Below are 19,180 nucleotides of genomic sequence, written 5' to 3'. Positions count from 1 at the left end.
ATGTGCATCAGCCCAATACAATGCCTGAAGAGCCTTTGCTGACCAAGCAGGCATCATTCAGGCAGAGAAGACATGTCCTCCATCACTTTTAGTACTACACTGACTACATGTTGGTCCTTCTCCTCCTGAGTCCTTGAGCTTTTAACAATCCTATCTCAGCAGTCCTACCTCTGACATTTTACTTACGGTGCGTGGCTTCACTCTACACTTTCGCACAGCTCTGTGGTTTTCTGCAAAGTCTGAGCCACATCTGAGCCATGGAGATGATCAGAGGGCTGGGGCATCCCTCCTATGAATACAGGCTGAGAGAGTTGGGGTTGTTCAGCCTGGAGAAGAGAAGGCTCTGGGGAGACCTTATAGCCCCTTCCAGTACCTAAAGGGGTCCTACGGGAAAGATGGGGAGGGACTTTATCAGGTAGAGTAGCAACAGGAGAAGGGGTAACACTTTTAAACTGAAAGAAGGTAGATTTAGATTAGATATTAGGAAGAAATTCTTGAGTGTGGTAGTGGTGAGACACTGGAACAGGCTGCCCAGAGAATCATAGAATCATAGAATGGTTTAGGTTGGAAGGGACCTTAAAGATCATCTAGTTCCAACCCCCCTGCCATGGGCAGGGACACCTCCCACTAGACCAGGCTGCTCAAAGCCCCATGCAGCCTGGCCTTCTCAGCATTCTATGATTCTATGATTATGCATCTGGGTTGAATCAGAGCTCAGCCTTGGGTCACCACAGCTGTACCCCGGTGTCGGAAGAGGAAGAGATTAGGGCATTTCAGATGGCTGGAAACTAGCCGGAATATGGGTTTCATCTTTAACAAGATCAGGTTGGCCAGCCTTACAGATTCACAAATCTTTTTAAACTGGCTCTATATTTCAAACTGAACATCAGCTGAGTGCATATGAACCATGCAAAATATATGGCTTTGTCATAAATATCATAGTATGTGTGCATATCCATATACTGCCTACAGATAAATAGTGTAAACATAAAATGTTGATGTTTATCCTCTGTAAAGATTATTTGATCATCTTGTTTTACTCAAACACATAAAGGGGACTTGTAAGGTAAGGGAAGCTGAAACCCCAGCCCCAAGGTTCCCTAATTGTAAGTTGAATACATCATGTTTCTTATAGCTCTACTAAAAATGAATGACTAGTTATTATATATTCAGGATGTGATCCAAAGCCTAATGAAATTGAAAAGACCACAGTGAGCTCTGATTTGGAGGGTGAGAATCTATTTCCTTCATCCTTAATTGATTGACCAGTACCCAAAATTATGTAGTTGTACGATGTGAATTCAGTGGGAAGTGAGGCTTTTAGACTTTTAATTTAATGTATCATTATAGGCATTTCGATACTTATGAATTTCATATTTTTTAATTTCTCTTTTTTTTCCTCTTTCAGGCAAGCCCTGCCCCTATAATTGTCAACACAGACACCTTGGATACAATCCCTTATGTAAGTATTGTTTGTTTTTAATAATACATAGAATTATTTTATTTTCCCACAGACATTTTATTCAGTATTGCATAGGAGTTATTAACAAATCTTACAATTAATCAGGTCTTTTACAGTTAACGTGGTCTATCTTTTCTAGAAGAAGAAATCAGGAATGATAATTGCACTCAGGTGAATTATAGCATATTATATACACATAATCTGTAGTTTAGACTTCAACATATAAACTGTAACTTACTAAAACTATGCTTTCTTTGAAAAAAACTGATTTCATTAAGCCTTTCCTCCTTACCAGTAACATAAAATATGAATATTGCCTTTCAGAGCAGCATGCATCTTCCTACCTTATTAAGAAGATATCTAGATGCACACTGTAATATTAGAATGGTGCAAACAGCTCTTCATTTTTCTGTCTATATTCCTTCTGTAGATGAAAGCTGTTCATGATAAACAACAGCAGAAACGAGATGACTTAATATTTTCTTATTAATTTCTCTTTATTTTTATGACTTCTAGAAAAAACAATTTTACTCTAAAATAAATGCATGTTTTTATTAGAGTTTAAAAGATCTGCTTTTCTACTAGCATTTGATATCATTGTCATTTTAGACTGTAAAAGCAACTATAGTTGGAGATAAAGGACACAGAGAATACGTAATAAAGAGTCACAGGCTTAAATGATTGGAGGCAAGAAAAGCAAGTAGTACAAAGCTAGCCAGCAACTATCTAATCTTTCTCCTTGCATACTCTTAGTTATCTTTTTAAAGCTCTTAATTAATGTCTCTCATCTGTTGTGTTTTGTCCACATCTGTTTCTTGTGATACCAAGCCGTAAGCCTAATTATTTATCCACCTACACCAATCATATTGCTGGACTATTGATGAGGAAGTTTAATAGGGTTTATCCTGGCCAGCTTGTTTGTTTCTAACAATTCATAAAACTTAGAAATTATTGTGCAGAACACATATAAAGATCACAGCCAAGAGCAATTTAGAAGAATGACACTGCTGTAAAGCAGAAGAGAATTAAATCCCTTGTTGGGAATTTCAACTATTGGGAAGGGTGGAAAAGTTAGATAAAATTTCTCAGTTCATTTGCATTCAGCTTTCTTAAAAGGTTTTCTATCATTTCTAAGTCTTAGTTTTGCTTCCTAACATCAGAACCATCTGCTCTGTTCTCACTTTCAATAGGTTTGGCTTTTCTTCTGTTTTAATGAGACATTTTACACTTAGTGGTCTCTAGTTTTACCAAGAGGGACATTGTGAGCCCCAGTTCTCATTTCCAGTGCTGGACCTGTGCCTAGGATACTCTGCAGCTACGGTGTTAGAATTCCTAAATACAGAAGCAGTTACAGTAGTGACAAGGTGTTCAATCAATATGATTTATTCCCATAACACAGTCTATCAATACTTATATTCTTTTGAACAACTTTTATACTAGTGTTCCTTTCTCTTAAAAAGAAAGGACAAATGACCAAACACATTCAAGAGAAATATTGACAGTAGACTGAAAAGTGCCTGTGGGCTGTTTCAGTCTCCAACACATGATGTGAACTAGATAAATAAACAGAAGGTGCCTGTTGTAAAAATAGACAATTGTGAATTAGTCACCTTGCTTTTACCCAGAGCATGGGAAGAATTATGTCCCTTAGATATGGGACACAGCAATACTACCAAAAAGGGACTAATTTAGACTAGCCAGTAAGAGATGTCAAGGTGAAGCATATCTGCTAAGCCCAGGCCAAAATGGTGCCCCACAGGACGTGCGGTCTTTGCTTTATATGCTTGAGCATTCTGCAGAATGAGACAGATAGACAAACATATGGACAAACCACCTCTTCCTCCAACCTAATATTTGGGGTATTGGGCTGGGAAAGCTGTGTTTTCCTTCCTGCTCCCAGGACTAGTTCAGTGTAGTTTGGTTTGGTTTCATTTTATGGTATTTCCTCTGCTAGGAAGGTGCTGTAGTCACTGGGCCAGAGACATGTTTGCTTGTGTGTGTGTCCCCTCTTGGCCCAGTGAACCTTTCAAAAACAGATTTATGGACAGCATGTGGTGGGTTGACTCTGGCCAATAGCCAAACGCTCTTCTCACTCCCCTTTCCTGTGGTTCAGGGAGAAAACAGAAGGAAGGCAAGAAGAGCTGTATATTGAGATAATGACAGTTGAATAGGGAAAGCAAAAGCTGCACATGCAGACGAAGCAGAATAAGGAATTCATTTACTACTTCCCATCAGCAGGCAGATGTTCAGCCACTTCCTGGAAAGCAAAACTTCATCACATGTAGCAGTTAGTTGGGAAAACAAACGGCATAACCATGAATGTCCCCCCTTCCTCCTCCTTTGCCCGAGATTTTATTGCTGAGCATGACATCATATGGTATGGAATATCCCATTGGTCATTTGGGATCAGCTGTTCTGGCTGGCTCTTCTCCCAACACTTTACCCAGAAAGGAAGGGCAAAATGGGAAAGAGAGAAGGCCTTGATACTCTGCAAGCTGTCTTCAGCAACAGCGACAACATTGGTGTGTTACCAACGTTGTTTCAGTCACAAATGGAAGCATAGCGTCACCCAGCCTACCGTGAAGAAGATTAACTCCATCCCAGTCAGACCTAGTACGGCCTAAAATACTGTGTGGGGCCTATAACAACATGGGGTGTCACTGGGGCTTTTTACCTCAAATATTTGGAAAGGCAGAGGAAAATCTTCCAGAACTGGATGCACTGAGTGAAAGATAAAGCAGCCATCGTAATATCACTTCTCTTAGAGGAAATATAATTTAGCAGATATATCCTAAAATGTTTGCTTTTTTTTTTCAGACGGGTCCATTCAGAGAGATAACAAAGAGCTAAGTTTAATTATTGTTTTGAAACTTGAACATGCGTCAAGCACCTGCCTTTTCAGCACTCTCAGGACCCCCAGACATGCCTGGGGGAAGACCATAAATGCCTAGGGACATTTCTGCTGAAGGTTTAAGCGTCTTTAGTGTTAGCTACCTAGTTATTAAAGCTTCTGAAAGGTATCATTCTTTTTCAGTTACCATGAAAAAACACCTAACACTGTAGGGTCAAATTATTTTATGGATCAGAGAAGCCAGGTTAAATTATGATATTTTGTGTCCAAAGCTAAAAGCAGCCATGATGTAAGTGAGCATAGAGTGGCTGATCCTCTCTTGTACCTGCCGCCTGTCTAAAACAGCCAGAAGTGCTGATCTTCAGGGTTAGAGTCCTCTTAGATCCCTGCTATTCAGCTTCTGTTCTCAAGCCTCAGAGCACACGTGGAGTCCAGGAAGCCTCCTATGGGAGGAACAGGCAGAAATTTTTAGATCTTACCAATTGGACCATGTTTCCTATGATCGCATTCTTTTTCTCACATCCTGTTTTTCTCTACTCTTAGATGCTTATCCTTTAATTCTTTCATTTGAATGTGCGCTCCACAAATCTGAGTACTATTTCGAAATTAACTTGTTAAATAAAATTCAAAGGCAAGTGGCTATATAAGCATGTGATACATCTCATGAAAATTTTTGACATATTAATTTTTGGGTTCTGACTGTTGGGTTTTTTAAGATGCTTTTCATTACAACTGGTTAATGCTGTCCACTCATGTTTTTTGCAAAAAAAAATTGCTACTTTAAAAAAATTATCCAATATGTTTTTCTTTTATTAAAATCTATTGTTTTCTTCAGCAACTGTAATTTTCATTGTATTTACCATAACAAAGTTAAGTAATCCATTTCACACCATGTAGAAATTATCCCTAAATAAAATTTTTAGTGTTGTTACATACCAGATGGAGACTTCTCATGATTTTGTTTAGCTGTTGGCTTAGCAGTGCAGGAAACCTGTCTCATTGTTTCATTTTACGGAATGTACCTTCAATGCATTTCCATTTCAATAAAACCTCTGCTCATCCTCTCTGCCATCTTTCTCCAAAAATTCCTGAGTGTTTTCAGAGGGAGGGGGCCTCACAGCAATGATTAGCATTCACAAAGCATTTTCAAATGTAATGTTTCCACTGGTCCACCAGAGAGAAATTTCCTTTTTACAGATGGTATACAACTGGTAAACTGCATGATTTGTCTCATTAACATTCTAATGATTTAAATTCATGTAATTAAACCTTTTGGTACTGTTGACATTCTTCAAACCTTTCAACTCAATAGTCTGGGGAAAAAAAAAAAATCATCCTGTGAGGGACTGTTTTTCATCAGTATGCTTTTCTTATATGAGATAAAAGAAAAGGCCTTATTCTATTATACTATATGTTATTCCTTATAATTTGGGCCTAGAGCGAATAACAGAAGAAACAGTTAATTAGCTTTGTTTCTAGGTTCAGTGGCTTGAAAACTGGCTTGCCAAGCTTTGGACGTGGGACTAAATTTGATAGGAAGCTTCGATGTTACAAAACGAATTATTCTGTGGCATTTTAAGCACAATTAAACATTTGTGGGAGTTTGTTTGTTCTCTATTCTTTGGCTGTAAATTTTAGATCTTTTTGTATAATGAGAAGCATTAATTTAATAACATATGAATCATCGCAGTTTCTCTGTTGCACAGAATAAGCCTTATTTATTTCCTTTTTTAGTTTCCAAAATGCTGTATAGTTACGTTGAAAGTAGCTATAAGGCGGGCTTTGCTGTATCGCCTTCAGAAATTGATGGGAACCTTCCTATTTATTTCATGATGGAATTTCATTTTCCTTTCATCTTGACTAAATGTTAATATAAGTTCACTCAGGTACCATGGTTGTTCCCTTCCCCCCCACCTTGTCACAGTGATAAGAGCTGAAGAATATGTCTCCTTTTTTTGCCAATGAACTCCTCATATTTCTTCAGTTCTTCCAATTTATTATTATTATTATTATTATTATTATTATTATTATTATTATTATTATTATTATTATTGCTGGTGGTATTATTATTACTACTATGATGATGATGATTTATTGCTATTGTTATTCTATTACTGATTCGCTTTGCTAATTGTGCCGCCTATGCTGAGTTCTGCGCAGATACGCTCAAGTTGTTTCCTAAAGTGATTTTTCAGACTACTCAGGTTATGTTTTCCTGAGCTGTAATCAAATTTTTGGATTGTGTTACACATGCCTGAGCGCAGCCACACAGATGGCTGGGCGGCTGTTTTGGTGCATCCCTACTTAGGGACACTGGGAGCTCAGACCCTTTCTGGAGCGTGGCAGTTGCTCTGTGACAACTCCTGCGCAGGCAAATGCGGGGGCCATGCAGATGCCAAAATGGGGAGGTTAGGAAAATTTTCAGCTTTCTTCTCTCTCATCCCAGTCAGACAGTGCACCTGGATTTAGCACATTAGAAGGAGGTACATAAAAGCTTAAACAAAAGGCTGCAAAGAAAAATAAATTCTTCCTGTCCTAGTCTGATGGTAAAAAGAATAGGGAAAATTTGCAGATTTCTGAGACAGCCAGTATTCTAAAGGCTTTTATTGGATAATATGAATGTAGGCACAGCCTAGACCTTAATAAGTAAATTGGAGGAGGGAAGGGGCCTTATAAATTTCTACAATAAAGCATAAGTCATGTGGCATTACATAATGAATATTATATGTCATATATAACTGACTGAAGAATTTTTGAAGACAGTGGTAATAAAGGAATAAAAATAAATTTTTGTCTAAAAAGGTAGGATCTAAATTTTCACAAAAGTAGGGAGATCTTGGAGTTGGGATTTTTTTATTACTGAGTGTATTAAAACACATAAAAAATATCAACATATAAGTATATTTATCTATTTTCCCGTTGACTTCTCTTTGGAATAAATGTGTTACTTCTTTCTTCATTAGTTTGATCATAGTCTTGAAAGTCAGATTGCACATCTTATTATCTCAAATGGCTCTTAGGTGTTCCAGATTGTTAAACAGCAGTTTTGTTTGTTTGTTGTTTATACTCATCTTTCAGTCTGTCAGTTAATGTGGATTGCAATGGAAAAGCTAAATCGGGTAGAGCTCTGTGCTAGTTTTTAAAAGCTGCGTTGGCTTGTCTGTTGTCTGTTTTGGCCCTCAAATTGTATGGCAGCAATGTTGTTTGCCCTGGCAATCACTGCTGTGTTCTGCATGTCATTGTTTCTGCAGTGGGATACGAGATTTTTCTTTTACAATAGCAGTATTGACAAGGTCAATTTAAATCATATTTATGAAATATTTTGAGATCATTAGTGAAAAAGGTGCTAGATAACACAAGACTAATGAACTAACATAAAAGAACTCCCCTTAAACATGCAAAGAAAGAAAAATCTTCATCCTGCCATCTGATGACTTAAATGGATTTTAGTATGATGGATAGCAGAAAAATATGTTGTTGCTGTTCGAAACCCAAAGCAAAAATACAGAATGGATCTTGTGAATCTGATTTATTTTGCCTCTATTTGATATCCATTGTTTTTCTACTGGAAAATCAATATATTTCAAACCCTGTCTTTTAAAATATAGTGGTTTAGAAAGAAACCTCTTTACAAAGGTGGCCAAAGTGATTTTGGGATAAAAATGTGATTGTTTTTGCTGGGTTTCTCTTTTAGATTCTGGATGCAATTTTGAATATTTAAGCCTCATTGAAGACATAATTTTTAACCAGGGGGGAAAGCAACTCTTTAAAGTGAAATAACTTCAAGATTTGGGGGGATTTCTTTTCTTTTCCTCAGGAATGAGCACTACTTTGCCTATTTGAGTGCTACATATCATATTACATAAAAAAATCAGAAGAAAATCTTCATTGTGTCTGGATGTAGGTAAAAATATCAACATCCTGTCAATCCAAGAAGTAAAAGCAACCCTTGGTCACGTATCTAATTACTCCTTCACACTTCTATTCTGCAAAATTATAATACTTTCCATTTCCAATTGCCTGTGAATAACCCTGGCCTTTAGATTCAATCAAGAAGTTCTTTCTATGGATTTTTGATTGGAACATTGTCATTAGCAGAATGGGAGAGAGGAGCTTACTGATCTGTAAAGAGAGCACATCATACACTTGTCTGTGTCCCTCTGCTTCAGGTAGACACAGTAGAGAAAATGTGTCATGCCTCATACTTTTTGGATTTGGCCTGCTTAGAGTGTACGTACTTTAGCATTTTAGTACAGATCATCGGTGTGCTTCAGAAGCAAATTCCTTGTGGTTACCGGTCTTTAGTTCACACACTGGAGCTTATGAAACAGACTTTCTGACAAAAGCTAAATTCGACAACAGGCTTCTGGGTACCCTCTACCCACTATCAAGCAGTCGGTCCTGTGGGTGACACTGAAATAAGGCCCCTGAAAGAGGTTCCATGCTTTGCTTTTGCAAAGTCTGTTTCTGTTGGGCCACTCTTCTCTTGTAGCCTTTACTGTGGGGAAGCCAGCAAGGCACTGCTTTACCAGTTATTTTTATCACTCTCAGAAAAATCATATATACTTCTGTGGGTGTGGGAGAGCATATACATACCCCTCCTCTATGCCCGGCTATACTTCATTTTTAATTTGTGTAAGAAAATTTGTCCAAGAGGTTGTTACGTGCTGCAGAATGCACAGCACATCTGTTAAGAGTTGTTTGGAACACTTGGAGATTTGAGTCAGCCTAGAATTGCATGCCATGAACTGACCTAAATTAAATGCCGTTTGAATTTGGTTTTGTCTTGCTCTTCCTAGCCTTGAATTAGCTTTTGCTTTTGTGTCATTTTTGATATATTACACTACAGACCCACAGTTAACATTACTGGATTTTCTAGCAGTAAGCTAAAATCAGTAGGGCTTGTTGGTTTGCAAGGATCCTGTGGCTAACATAACCTCTTGAAAATAAGCTTTAATAGTACAATCTGTGGCCTTAAGCCATCAAACCCTTGTCTTCCATAAATATTTCTGTTCATTTCAGGTTTTATTCTTTTGCATAAAAGGCTTAATTGGGATATAAAATTAAGATGTTGATAAAGCTCTTCAAGTACACAAGACTATTTTTCCACAGCAATAACTTTATTCTGAATTACTTTGTCATGAAGTTGCAGCTCTGAACTGAATCAGGAAACATAGCATAAACGTAAAAGTGAATAATTACTTATCTATAGACTTAATTTCTTTGTGATTTGAGACAATGGCACTTGTAGGTAGATTTCACTGTATTAGAAAGGTGTAGAACTTAACTGAAAGCTGTATTCAAAAGCGAAAGAAGACTTAGCACAGATGTCATTCTCTTAATAGTTTTAATTATACAAAAGGAAGAAAGAGCTTCCCTGTTCCATAAGACTTCATTTGGACGACTTCAGACATCAGTTAGGTGAAATTTAGAGTGCTGTTGTCAGAGACAGATGTATTCCTTTGACCTTGGATAACCTAAGTAAAGAGAAAGTAACTGCTCAGTATTGAAGAGAAAAATAAATTTGAAGAAAAAGGGAAAAGAAAAATATTGGTTTCATGTCTTTTGGAAATGGAAGGGCTTAATTTCTATGACACTTCAGTCCTTTAAGATGAAATGTATCTGAAATGTATTTTATGAGAACCCCTCTTCGTAATTTTAAGGATATTTATTTTTTAAATCTAGAATTGATTGATGTTTTGCTTTGCAAACTACCTCTTAAAGTTCAGCCAAGGCAAGGTTGTTGTTATCCTGGCAGTACATAATGCAACATTAGTAGTAACATTGGATAGAAAAGATTTCCTTCCCATATAATCTTTTATGTATTGCTCTTAACATGATCCATTTCAGTTTTTATAGGAGGAGTTTTTCACATTATTTATGTTAACTTTTTAAAAATTTTAGAATAACTGCAGTGTTTTCCTACTCGTTTCCTGCAGTGATACAAATAAATCTGAATGCACACCTTTTCACTTTAATAAAAATGCAAAATTAACCATTTAAATTCTGCCTCATTTTCCCATATTGTTAGCCAGGGATTAGCTGATCTATGCTGTAAAACCAACACACCTTCAGCACAGTTTCAGGAAATGTTCTGAAGCAAAGTCCCTGCTCTTGCAAGTTGTGAGTGCTGTTTTGGGATGTGACTCATTTCTAATCCACATTTTACGTAATAAAAATCTATGCTACTTTTAATGCAGTGATCTGGTGAATCAGCCTCAATGGTAAATTATATTTTTAATCAGTGTTTAGGTGACCGAGCTTTCTGCCTATAGTAGCAAACCCAAATATACCACAGATAATATCTGTTTTCCTGATCTTAAAAATCCCAGCTCTCACAATTTTCTACAGAAGATTGATTTAGTTTAAGGGTGATAGAAAGTAACGATGCCTACATAAGATAAAATTCCACGTTGTGGAGATTATTAATAAAAAGCAATGACAATAGAAGTGCGTTTTTTTGTATCTTACATTAACATATTCAATCAGCTGTTTAGTGTTTTGTGTCTGTAAATTGTTCTGCATAAAGATGGCAATAGTTTAAAACTTCGGATTCTTTTTTAGTCATAAATTATTTGTACTGCATATGTGATGTTTTATATTAGCTAGACAGAAAACTTCACTTTATGGGATTTTGGCAAGTGTGATAGTTTCATTCTTTACACAGCTTAATTGGGCAGTAGTGTGGTCATAACAAAATTAATCTTGTATAATGTCCAAATTCAGGAATTAGACTTTGCAGAGGTGATGGAAAGGTGAGCATAGCACACTGGGTTTATCTTGAAACTATTGAGCTATAATAATTTTTCAAATAACGTTCAGTGTACAAGGCTGATTAATCACTCTGATTTCACCATCATCTTTCTCTGTAGTAGAAGCAGATTGCTGTTATCTTAGTAGTGCTCTTTCTTATTCTATAAACTGTAAAAGTCTCCAACTATCCATGTGAACTCTTGTTATTGCCCCAGAGGAGGACAAATGCAATATGCAGCTGGTCCTTTCAAAACCGTTTCATTTGTTTTTAGAGGCATTGTGTATTAATTTGAAGTTTGTTTTTAAAATAAGTCAGAGAAGTGCTTCTCTTTTGTTCTCCAGGAATTTGATTTTCATGTAGAAGGACACAAATATATGCCAGTTTATGGAACATTTTTTCATATACCTTGACATTCTTTAAAGATATCCGTCTTTCTTTCAAAATATGGACCAATCTCCAGGAGCCATTCTCATGACTTAAGGAGACTGATCTCATCAATAAGTCAGGTTGGCCTTTAGTCAGGACTGGGCACCCCCCTTTCAATGACATGTCTCAGCGAACCTTATCTCTATATGTGCACCTATTGGAGGGAAATAGATGATACTTGACTTTCTACACATTTTTTGAATTCCATATCTTTTTTATTTTTGTCTGTACCTATAACGTACTTAATTTGTATTTTGTAGACTTCCCTCTGCTTTACTAAAGTAAAAACTTTAACATTGCATATAGTTTGCAGTCATATGCACTTTGAGTGCTGTTTCTTATTTCCAGGTCTCTTTGTAGCCATTTTTCTTTCCCTGCCAATTCTTACTGAAGAATAACTCAAAAAGATTATGAGAATACCTTTCCCTGTCACATTTTTAATCTTTCTGCTTTGATGAAAATAGGAGATACATAACAATGAACACACACCTGCAAAGTTAAACAACTTTTTCCTCAGTTTAGCCTTGCAATGTGTTGTAGTCTGTGATAGCAAAAAATACTATATTTGCAATACATGTGCATAAATTATTACAAGATCATAGAATCATAGAATGGTGTAGGTTGGAAAGGACCTTGAAGATCATCGAGTTCCAACCCCCCCACCATATACAGGGACACCTCCCACTAGACCAGGTTGCCCAAGGCCACGTCCAGCCTGGCCTTGAACACCTCCAGGGATGGGGCCTCAACAACCTCTCTGGGCAACCTGTGCCAGTGCCTCACCACCCTCACAGTGAAAAACTTCTTCCTAACGTTCAATCTGAACCTGCCCTCTTCCACTTTAAAGCCATTCCCCCTCATCCTATCGCTACATGCCCGAGTAAAAAGTCCCTCCCCAGCTCTCCTGTAGGCCCCCTTTAGGTACTGGAAGGCCGCAATAAGATCTCCCCGGAGCCTTCTCTTCTCCAGGCTGAACAGCCCCAACTCTTTCAGCCTCTCCTCATAGGAGAGGTGCTCCAGACCTCGGCTCATCCTCGTGGCTCTCCTCTGGGCACGCTCCAGCAGGTACATGTCCTTCTGTTGGGGACTCCAGAGCTGGATGCAGTACTGCAGGTGGGGTCTCACGAGAGTGGAGTAGAGGGGCAGAATCACCTCCTTTGACCTGCTGGCCACACTTCTGATGCAGCCCAGGATATGGTTAGCCTTCTGGGCTGCAATCGCACGTTGCTGGCTCGTGGGAGCAGAATGAAGCCCCTCTAATCCAAAGGGAAATGGTGAGGGACCTTTTTCAGCATTTGGAGGTGCACAAATCTGTGGGGCCAGATGGGATCCACCCAAGGGTACTGAAGGAGCTAGTGGAAGTGCTCACCAGGCCACTTTGCATCATTTATGAGCAGTCCTGTATAACTGGGGAGGTCCCATCTGACTGGAGTTTGGGAAATGTGACACCCATCCACAAGAAGGACCGGAAGGAGGATCTGGGGAACTACAGGCCAGTCAGTCTGACCTCGGTACCTGGGAAGGTCATGGAACAGATCATCCTCAGTGCCATTGCATGGCACATGCAGGAGAACAGGGTGATCAGGCCCAGTCAGCATGGGTTTGTGAAAGGCTGGTCATGGCTGACAAACCTGATCTCCTTCTATGATAAGGTGACCCACTTAGTGGATGAAGAAAAAGCTGTGGATGTTATATACCTGGATTTTTGCAAAGCTTTTGACACTGTTTCCCACAGCATTCTCCTGGAGAAACTGGCTGCTCATGGCCTGGACAGGTGTACTCCTCGCTGGGTAAAAAGCTGGCTGGATGGCCATGCCCAGAGAGTGGTGGTGAATGGAGTTAAATCCAGTTGGTGTCCAGTCACAAGTGGTGTCCCCCAGGGCTCGGTGCTGGGGCCCGTTCTCTTTAATATATTTATCAATGACCTGGATGAGCGGATAGAATGCACCCTCAGTAAGTTTGCAGATGACACTAAACTAGGGGGGCGTGTTGATCTGCTTGAGGGTGGGATGGCTCTGCAGAGGGATCTGGACAGGCTGGACCGATGGGCTGAGGCCAATGGTATGAGGTTCAACAAGGCCAAGTGCCGGGTCCTGCACTTGGGTCACAAAAACCCCATGCAGCACTACAGGCTTGGGAAGGAGTGGCTGGAAAGCTGCCTGGCAGAAAAGGACCTGGGGGTGTTGGTAGACAGCCGGCTGAATATGAGCCATCAGTGTGCCCAGGTGGCCAAGGCCAACAGCATCCTGGCCTGTATCAGGAATAGTGTGGTGAGCAGGACTAGGGAAGTGATCATCTCCCTGTACTTGGCACTGGTGAGGCCCCACGTCGAGTACTGTGTTCAGTTTTGGGCCCCTCACTACAAGAAGGACATTGAGGTGTTGGAGCGTGTCCAGAGAAGGGCTACAAAGCTGGTGAGGGGTCTGGAGGACAAATATTATGAGGAACAACTGAGGGAACTGGAGTTGTTCAGCCTGGAGAAGAGGAGGCTGAGGGGAGACCTTATCACCCTCTACAACTACAACCTCTACTAGGTTGTAGAGAGGTGGGGCTGACCTCTTCTCCCTCGTGACAAGTAATAGGATGAGAGGAAATGGGTTTAAGTTATGTCAGGGGAGGTTTGGATTGAATATTAGGAAACACTTTTTCCCTGAAAGGGTTATTAAACATTGGAATAGGCTGCCCAGGGAGGTGGTGGATTCACCACCCCTGAAGGTGTTTAAAAAAAGGGTAGAAGTGGTACTTAGGGACGTGGCTTAGAAGTGGTTTTTGTCAGGGTAGGTTAATGGTTGGACTTGATGATCTTAAAAGTCCCTTCCAACCTCAGCGATTCTATGATTCTATGAGTCTATGTTGAGCTTCTCGTCAATCAGCACACGCAGGTCCTTCTCCTCAGGGCTGCCCTCCAGCCATTTCCTGCCCAGCCTGTATTTGTGCTTGGGATTGCCCCGACCCAGATGTAAGACCTTGCACTTGGCCTTGTTGAACTGCATGAGGTTGGCTTGGGCCCACCTCTGCAGCCTGTCCAGGTCCCTCTGGATGGCATCCCTCCCCTCCAGCGTGTCTACCTCACCAAACAGCTTGGTATCATCGGCAAACTTGCTGAGGGTGCGTTCGACCCCACTGTCCTCACTGACAAAGATGTTGAACAGTACAGGCCCTAGTCCCGACCCCCGAGGAACGCCACTCATCACTGCTCTCCAATTGGACATCGAGCCGTTGACCACAACTCTTTGAGTGCCACTGTCCAGCCAGTTCTTTATCCACTGAGTGGTCCATTTGTCGAATCCATGTCTCTTCAATTTAGAGACCAGGATATCGTGTGGGGCAGTGTCAAACGCTTTGCACAAATCCAAGTAGATGACATCAGTTGGTCTTCCCTTGTCCATTGCTGCTGTAACCCCTTTGTAGAAGGCCACCAAATTTGTCAGGCATGACTTGCCCTTGGTGAAGCCATGCTGGCTGTCACCAATCTCCTCCTTGTTTTCTGCATGCCTCAGCAGAGTTTCCAGGATGATCTGCTCCATGATCTTGCCAGGCACAGAGGTGAGACTGACTGGCCTGTAGTTCCCTGGGTCTTCTTTATTTCCCTTTTTGAAAATAGGGGTTATGTTTCTCCTTTTCCAGTCAGCAGGAACCTTGCCAGACAGCCATGACTTCTCAAATATGATGGCTAGTGGCTTAGAGACCTCATCTGCCAGTTCCCTCAGCACCCGCGGATGTATCTCATCAGGTCCCATGGACTTGTGCACCTTCAGATTCCTCAGGTGGTCTCGTACTTGATCTTCATCTAGAGTGGGCAGTTCTCCATTTTCCCAATCCTCGCCTTTGCATTCTGCGTCATGGGCAGTGCGGCTGCAGTCCTTGCCAGTGAAGACTGAGGCAAAAAAGTCATTGAGTACCTCAGCTCTGTCTCTGTCCCAGGTAACCAGTTCTTGCGTTTCCTTCCAGAGAGGGCCCACAGTTTCCCTAGTCTTTCTTTTCTCGCTGACATACTTAAAGAAGGATTTTTTGTTTGTCTTGATGTCCCTGGCCAGATTTACTTCTATCTGGGCTTTAGCGTGTCTAACCCGATCCCTGGCTGCTCAAATGATTCCTCTGTATACCTCCCAGGCTACCCACCCCTGTTTCCCCTCCCTATATGCCTCCTTTTTCCTTTTGGTCATGTCCAGGAGCTCCTCGTTCATCCATGCAGGCCTCCTGGCTTTTCTGCCTGCCTTCCTCTTTGTAGGGATGCATCGCTCCTGAGCTTGGAGGAGGTGGTCCTTGAATATTAACCAACTTTCTTGGACCTCCCTTCCCTCCAGCACTTCATCCCATGGCACCATACCACCATACCAAGCAGATTCTTCAAGACGCCAAATTCAGCTCTCCCTCACTGCCTTGAGGATCTCGAACTCGACCATTTCATGGTCACTACAGCCCAGGCTACCCTTGAGTTAGACCCTGTCTACCAGCCCCTCCTTGTTGGTAAGAACAAGATCCAGCATAGCTCCTCTCCTCATTGGCTCCTCAACCACTTGGAGAAGGAAGTCGTCATCACAGCTTGTCACAACAATGTTACGGGGTTGCTGAATTTGGTAGCCTGATAGAGGTGAGGCTGCTGCAACTCCATGCTACAACATCCAACCTGTATTCCCAGGAATGCATGAACAGGACACGTATACAAGTATACACATGGCTGAACAGAACAACAGAGATGCAATGAGCACTCCCACAAACAAAAGCACCACCAATGGACTCATCGCGTCCCCCTCCCACATATGTATGTATATATACATATGTACAGTGTGAAAACTGCCAGTAGCTGGATTTAGACACTTGGTCAACTCAGTAGAGTAGGGCTGGCCCCAGATCCTTGATGTCCCAGATGGTGGCACCTGGGTGTGCAAGCCCTTGAGGCTGCAAGCCCTCTCCAGATGCTGGTACAGAACCCTTTGCATGCAGCAACACACATACGCTCACACACACACTGTGGATCCCTCCAGTAACTGAGCTTAGACACACAGTCCATCCAGTAGCTGGCCCTGGATCCTTGTTCTTCCCTCTGCACAGTAACACACACACACAAATATGTTTCTTAGTCCGCCCCTGGATCCTAAAGTCTCTTGGGCAGTTGTCATGGAGCCCTCGTCCCTCCAGTACCCGACTCCTCCAGCTGTCTCACTCCCAGTCACATGCACCCCCCGGACTTCTGACAGCTTCACTTACTTGTCAGCTAGCCCAGCTTGCTGTTTGCTGGCAATCACCCACTGCCCTATGCACCCTCATGCACTCCAGCTGCTGGTACCACAGACTCCATACACACACACACCACCCACATGTACACAGAACAGAGCACCCCTCAACCAAGAAAATAGGTAGAAATAGAGTTTAATAGAAGACATGACAGGTGATGCTAAGCAGGCGCAGGGCATGGACAGGGAAGAGCACTGAGCAGCCTTGTTTACCTGTAAGTGGCCCCTTTTATCCCCCTACCCTTCTGTTTTCCCATGCGTCTTCCTCTCCAAACCACCTTTATCCCTCCTTTTTCCCCACCTTTTGTTCCTCCCCTAAAAATCTCATAAGTCTTGTTACAATGCCAAGGTGCTCGTTCCCTGCATCCCCCAGTGTGTCCCAGCCCCACAGACAGTGATGTGCTCCCCAGACTGTAAGATGCTCTCCAGCTGCTCTGTGGTGCTGGGTGTCACCCTTAGCCCGTGGGGCTGAGGCTTCCCTGGGAGGGGAAAGGTCTCTGACAGGGTTACAGGGGTTCCTCCACCTGCCTTTGTGTCTCTGTGCTCGCAGGTGTGCGTGCACCTTTGATGGGCTGATGGCTCCTGTGGTGAGCCTGGGAGCAGCCAGGCAGGGGGTTAGTTGTGTTCCTTCGCCTGCCACTGACTCTCTGTGTTCCTTTCTGGGGGCTGATGAGCTTTTATCGCATACCCTGACACAACAGATTCCAAATATGGGATGAGGCAGAAGCAAATTTAATCCTGAAATATTAAAATGTTTGTGGAGCAGATGTGTTAGAGCATGTACAGTGTGGTAAAGCCCAGGAATGCCTGTTTGGTGGCCTTGGGCATATTATTGGGAATTTGATGTCAGAAGACATATTATACACAAATCTACCTATGATCATCACTGACCACTGACTTTATTACATATTGGTGAGCTAAGAACCAGAATATTTTCGAAATTTCCACTGCCAAATAGTTAAGATGTCTAAATCATAGGTTCCATTATGTCAGGAAACCTATGGAGAACATACTAAAGATACTTTGTGTAATTGGTAAATTATGGTCTACTTCTGAAAAGAGATGACACAATACTTTAAAGTGGTATTGTATAACATTAAACATTTCAAAGTATTTCTGTGTTGCAGTTGCGCATTTTAGTGTATTAAAAATATTCTTCAAATATTTTTTCTGCCGTGTTTTTTTTTTTTTCCAACACTGCTTTCTTAATCTGAGGGATCTTATTGTGCACTGCAAGCTTTTTGTGCTTGTTTTAAAGAGCATTATGTGTCAGCATTTTTCTCAAGCTTTCTTTGGGCTTTTTCCTTGGTGCTTAAGTAAAGCATCTTTGCTGTTGTATGCAGTAGTTAATAGATAATCTTAAAAGCATAATATTTTTTTTTTTTCTTAGAATACTGAGGCACAGCATAGGAATTATTTCAAAAGTAACATTCAGGTTCACCTTTCAAGTTTCCATCTTTGAATTGGAAAGGAAACTGAAGGTGGATGAAAGTAATTTTCCCAATCTCTTCATATTTAAGTTGAAGACATTTTTATGAAAAACTGAAATTTCTCTCAAACTGGTGCAAACCAGTTTTTTCCAACCAAGAAAACTGAGGAATATTTGGAACAACTTGCTCAATTTTGTCTAGACTGAGATTGTGACTGATGATCAGTTGTGCTGTATTAGCCACTTCGCAGGGTGTGCACTGTTAATCCCTGTGAGCAACAACTACATTTCCTTCCCTAAGCTTGTAAGGAGGAGCAGAAAAGCACTTTGATTTTGCCTCAGCCATTCAGATTGTCTTCTTTTTTTTTTTTTTTTTTTTTTTTTTCCTGCAGCAAAATTAATTGGGCATGAGGGAGCTATTCTGCTATGCTTTTAGTTGTAGAGTGCAGAGGACTGTGGCTCCCTGCCCATACACACACTAAAGAGTCTTCCAAGATTTTAAGAAAAATAGTGAACCTTTCTGCTGCTATAAAAATACTTGTAAAGTAAGTGATTCATGAGTAAAAAGCTTGTCCTGTGGGATACATGAATATTTGTTTATAAGTGTACGTATATTTTATTTATATGAATATTCCTTGTTACTCATTTTTATTAATTGGGCAAGTATTTTCTTTACCTTTTCAGGTCTGCTCCCTCCTGCAGGTGTAAATACATCCACAGATGAATAAATGTAACATCAGTTACACTAGTACAAGCCCAGTGACACCAATGGGATTGCACCAGTGTTACTGAGAGTACAGTTTAGCCTTTGGTACTTGTGCTAGAGTCTACCCACGAGAAGAAAAGAACCCACGCTGACTGTGGTTTGTTCATAAACAATGGGGTGAGAGAGCAGGGAAGGGAGTATTAACTCTCAAAGGTAAACAAAGGTACTGGGAGACAATTTTAGGCTCAAAACTATGAGTCACAGTACATTTTCATTTAAGAAATTGCAAGAGATTAGATTATGTTGGTTGTCTAT

The 19,180-nt window shown here is 40.9% G+C and overlaps 1 protein-coding gene across 6 annotated transcripts in view; it reads left to right on the top strand.

Annotated features, from left to right (window-relative positions):
• Positions 1–19,180, top strand: part of DLG2 (discs large MAGUK scaffold protein 2) — a gene marked incomplete at both ends in the record, with an annotated part of 916,537 nt that overhangs the window by 473,228 nt on the left and 424,129 nt on the right. For all 6 annotated transcript variants that reach the window (XM_082494340.1, XM_082494344.1, XM_082494343.1 and 3 more), the window contains one exon: positions 1,409–1,462. In XM_082494340.1, the coding sequence (XP_082350466.1) occupies positions 1,409–1,462 (54 nt within the window). The remainder of the gene's footprint in view (positions 1–1,408; positions 1,463–19,180) is intronic.

The sequence above is a fragment of the Vanellus vanellus genome (assembly GCF_965231255.1).
Source record: "Vanellus vanellus genome assembly, chromosome: 1".
Lineage (NCBI taxonomy): Eukaryota > Metazoa > Chordata > Aves > Charadriiformes > Charadriidae > Vanellus > Vanellus vanellus.
The sequence above is the reverse complement of the archived record's forward strand: the minus strand, read 5'-3'. Positions and strand labels throughout refer to the sequence as shown.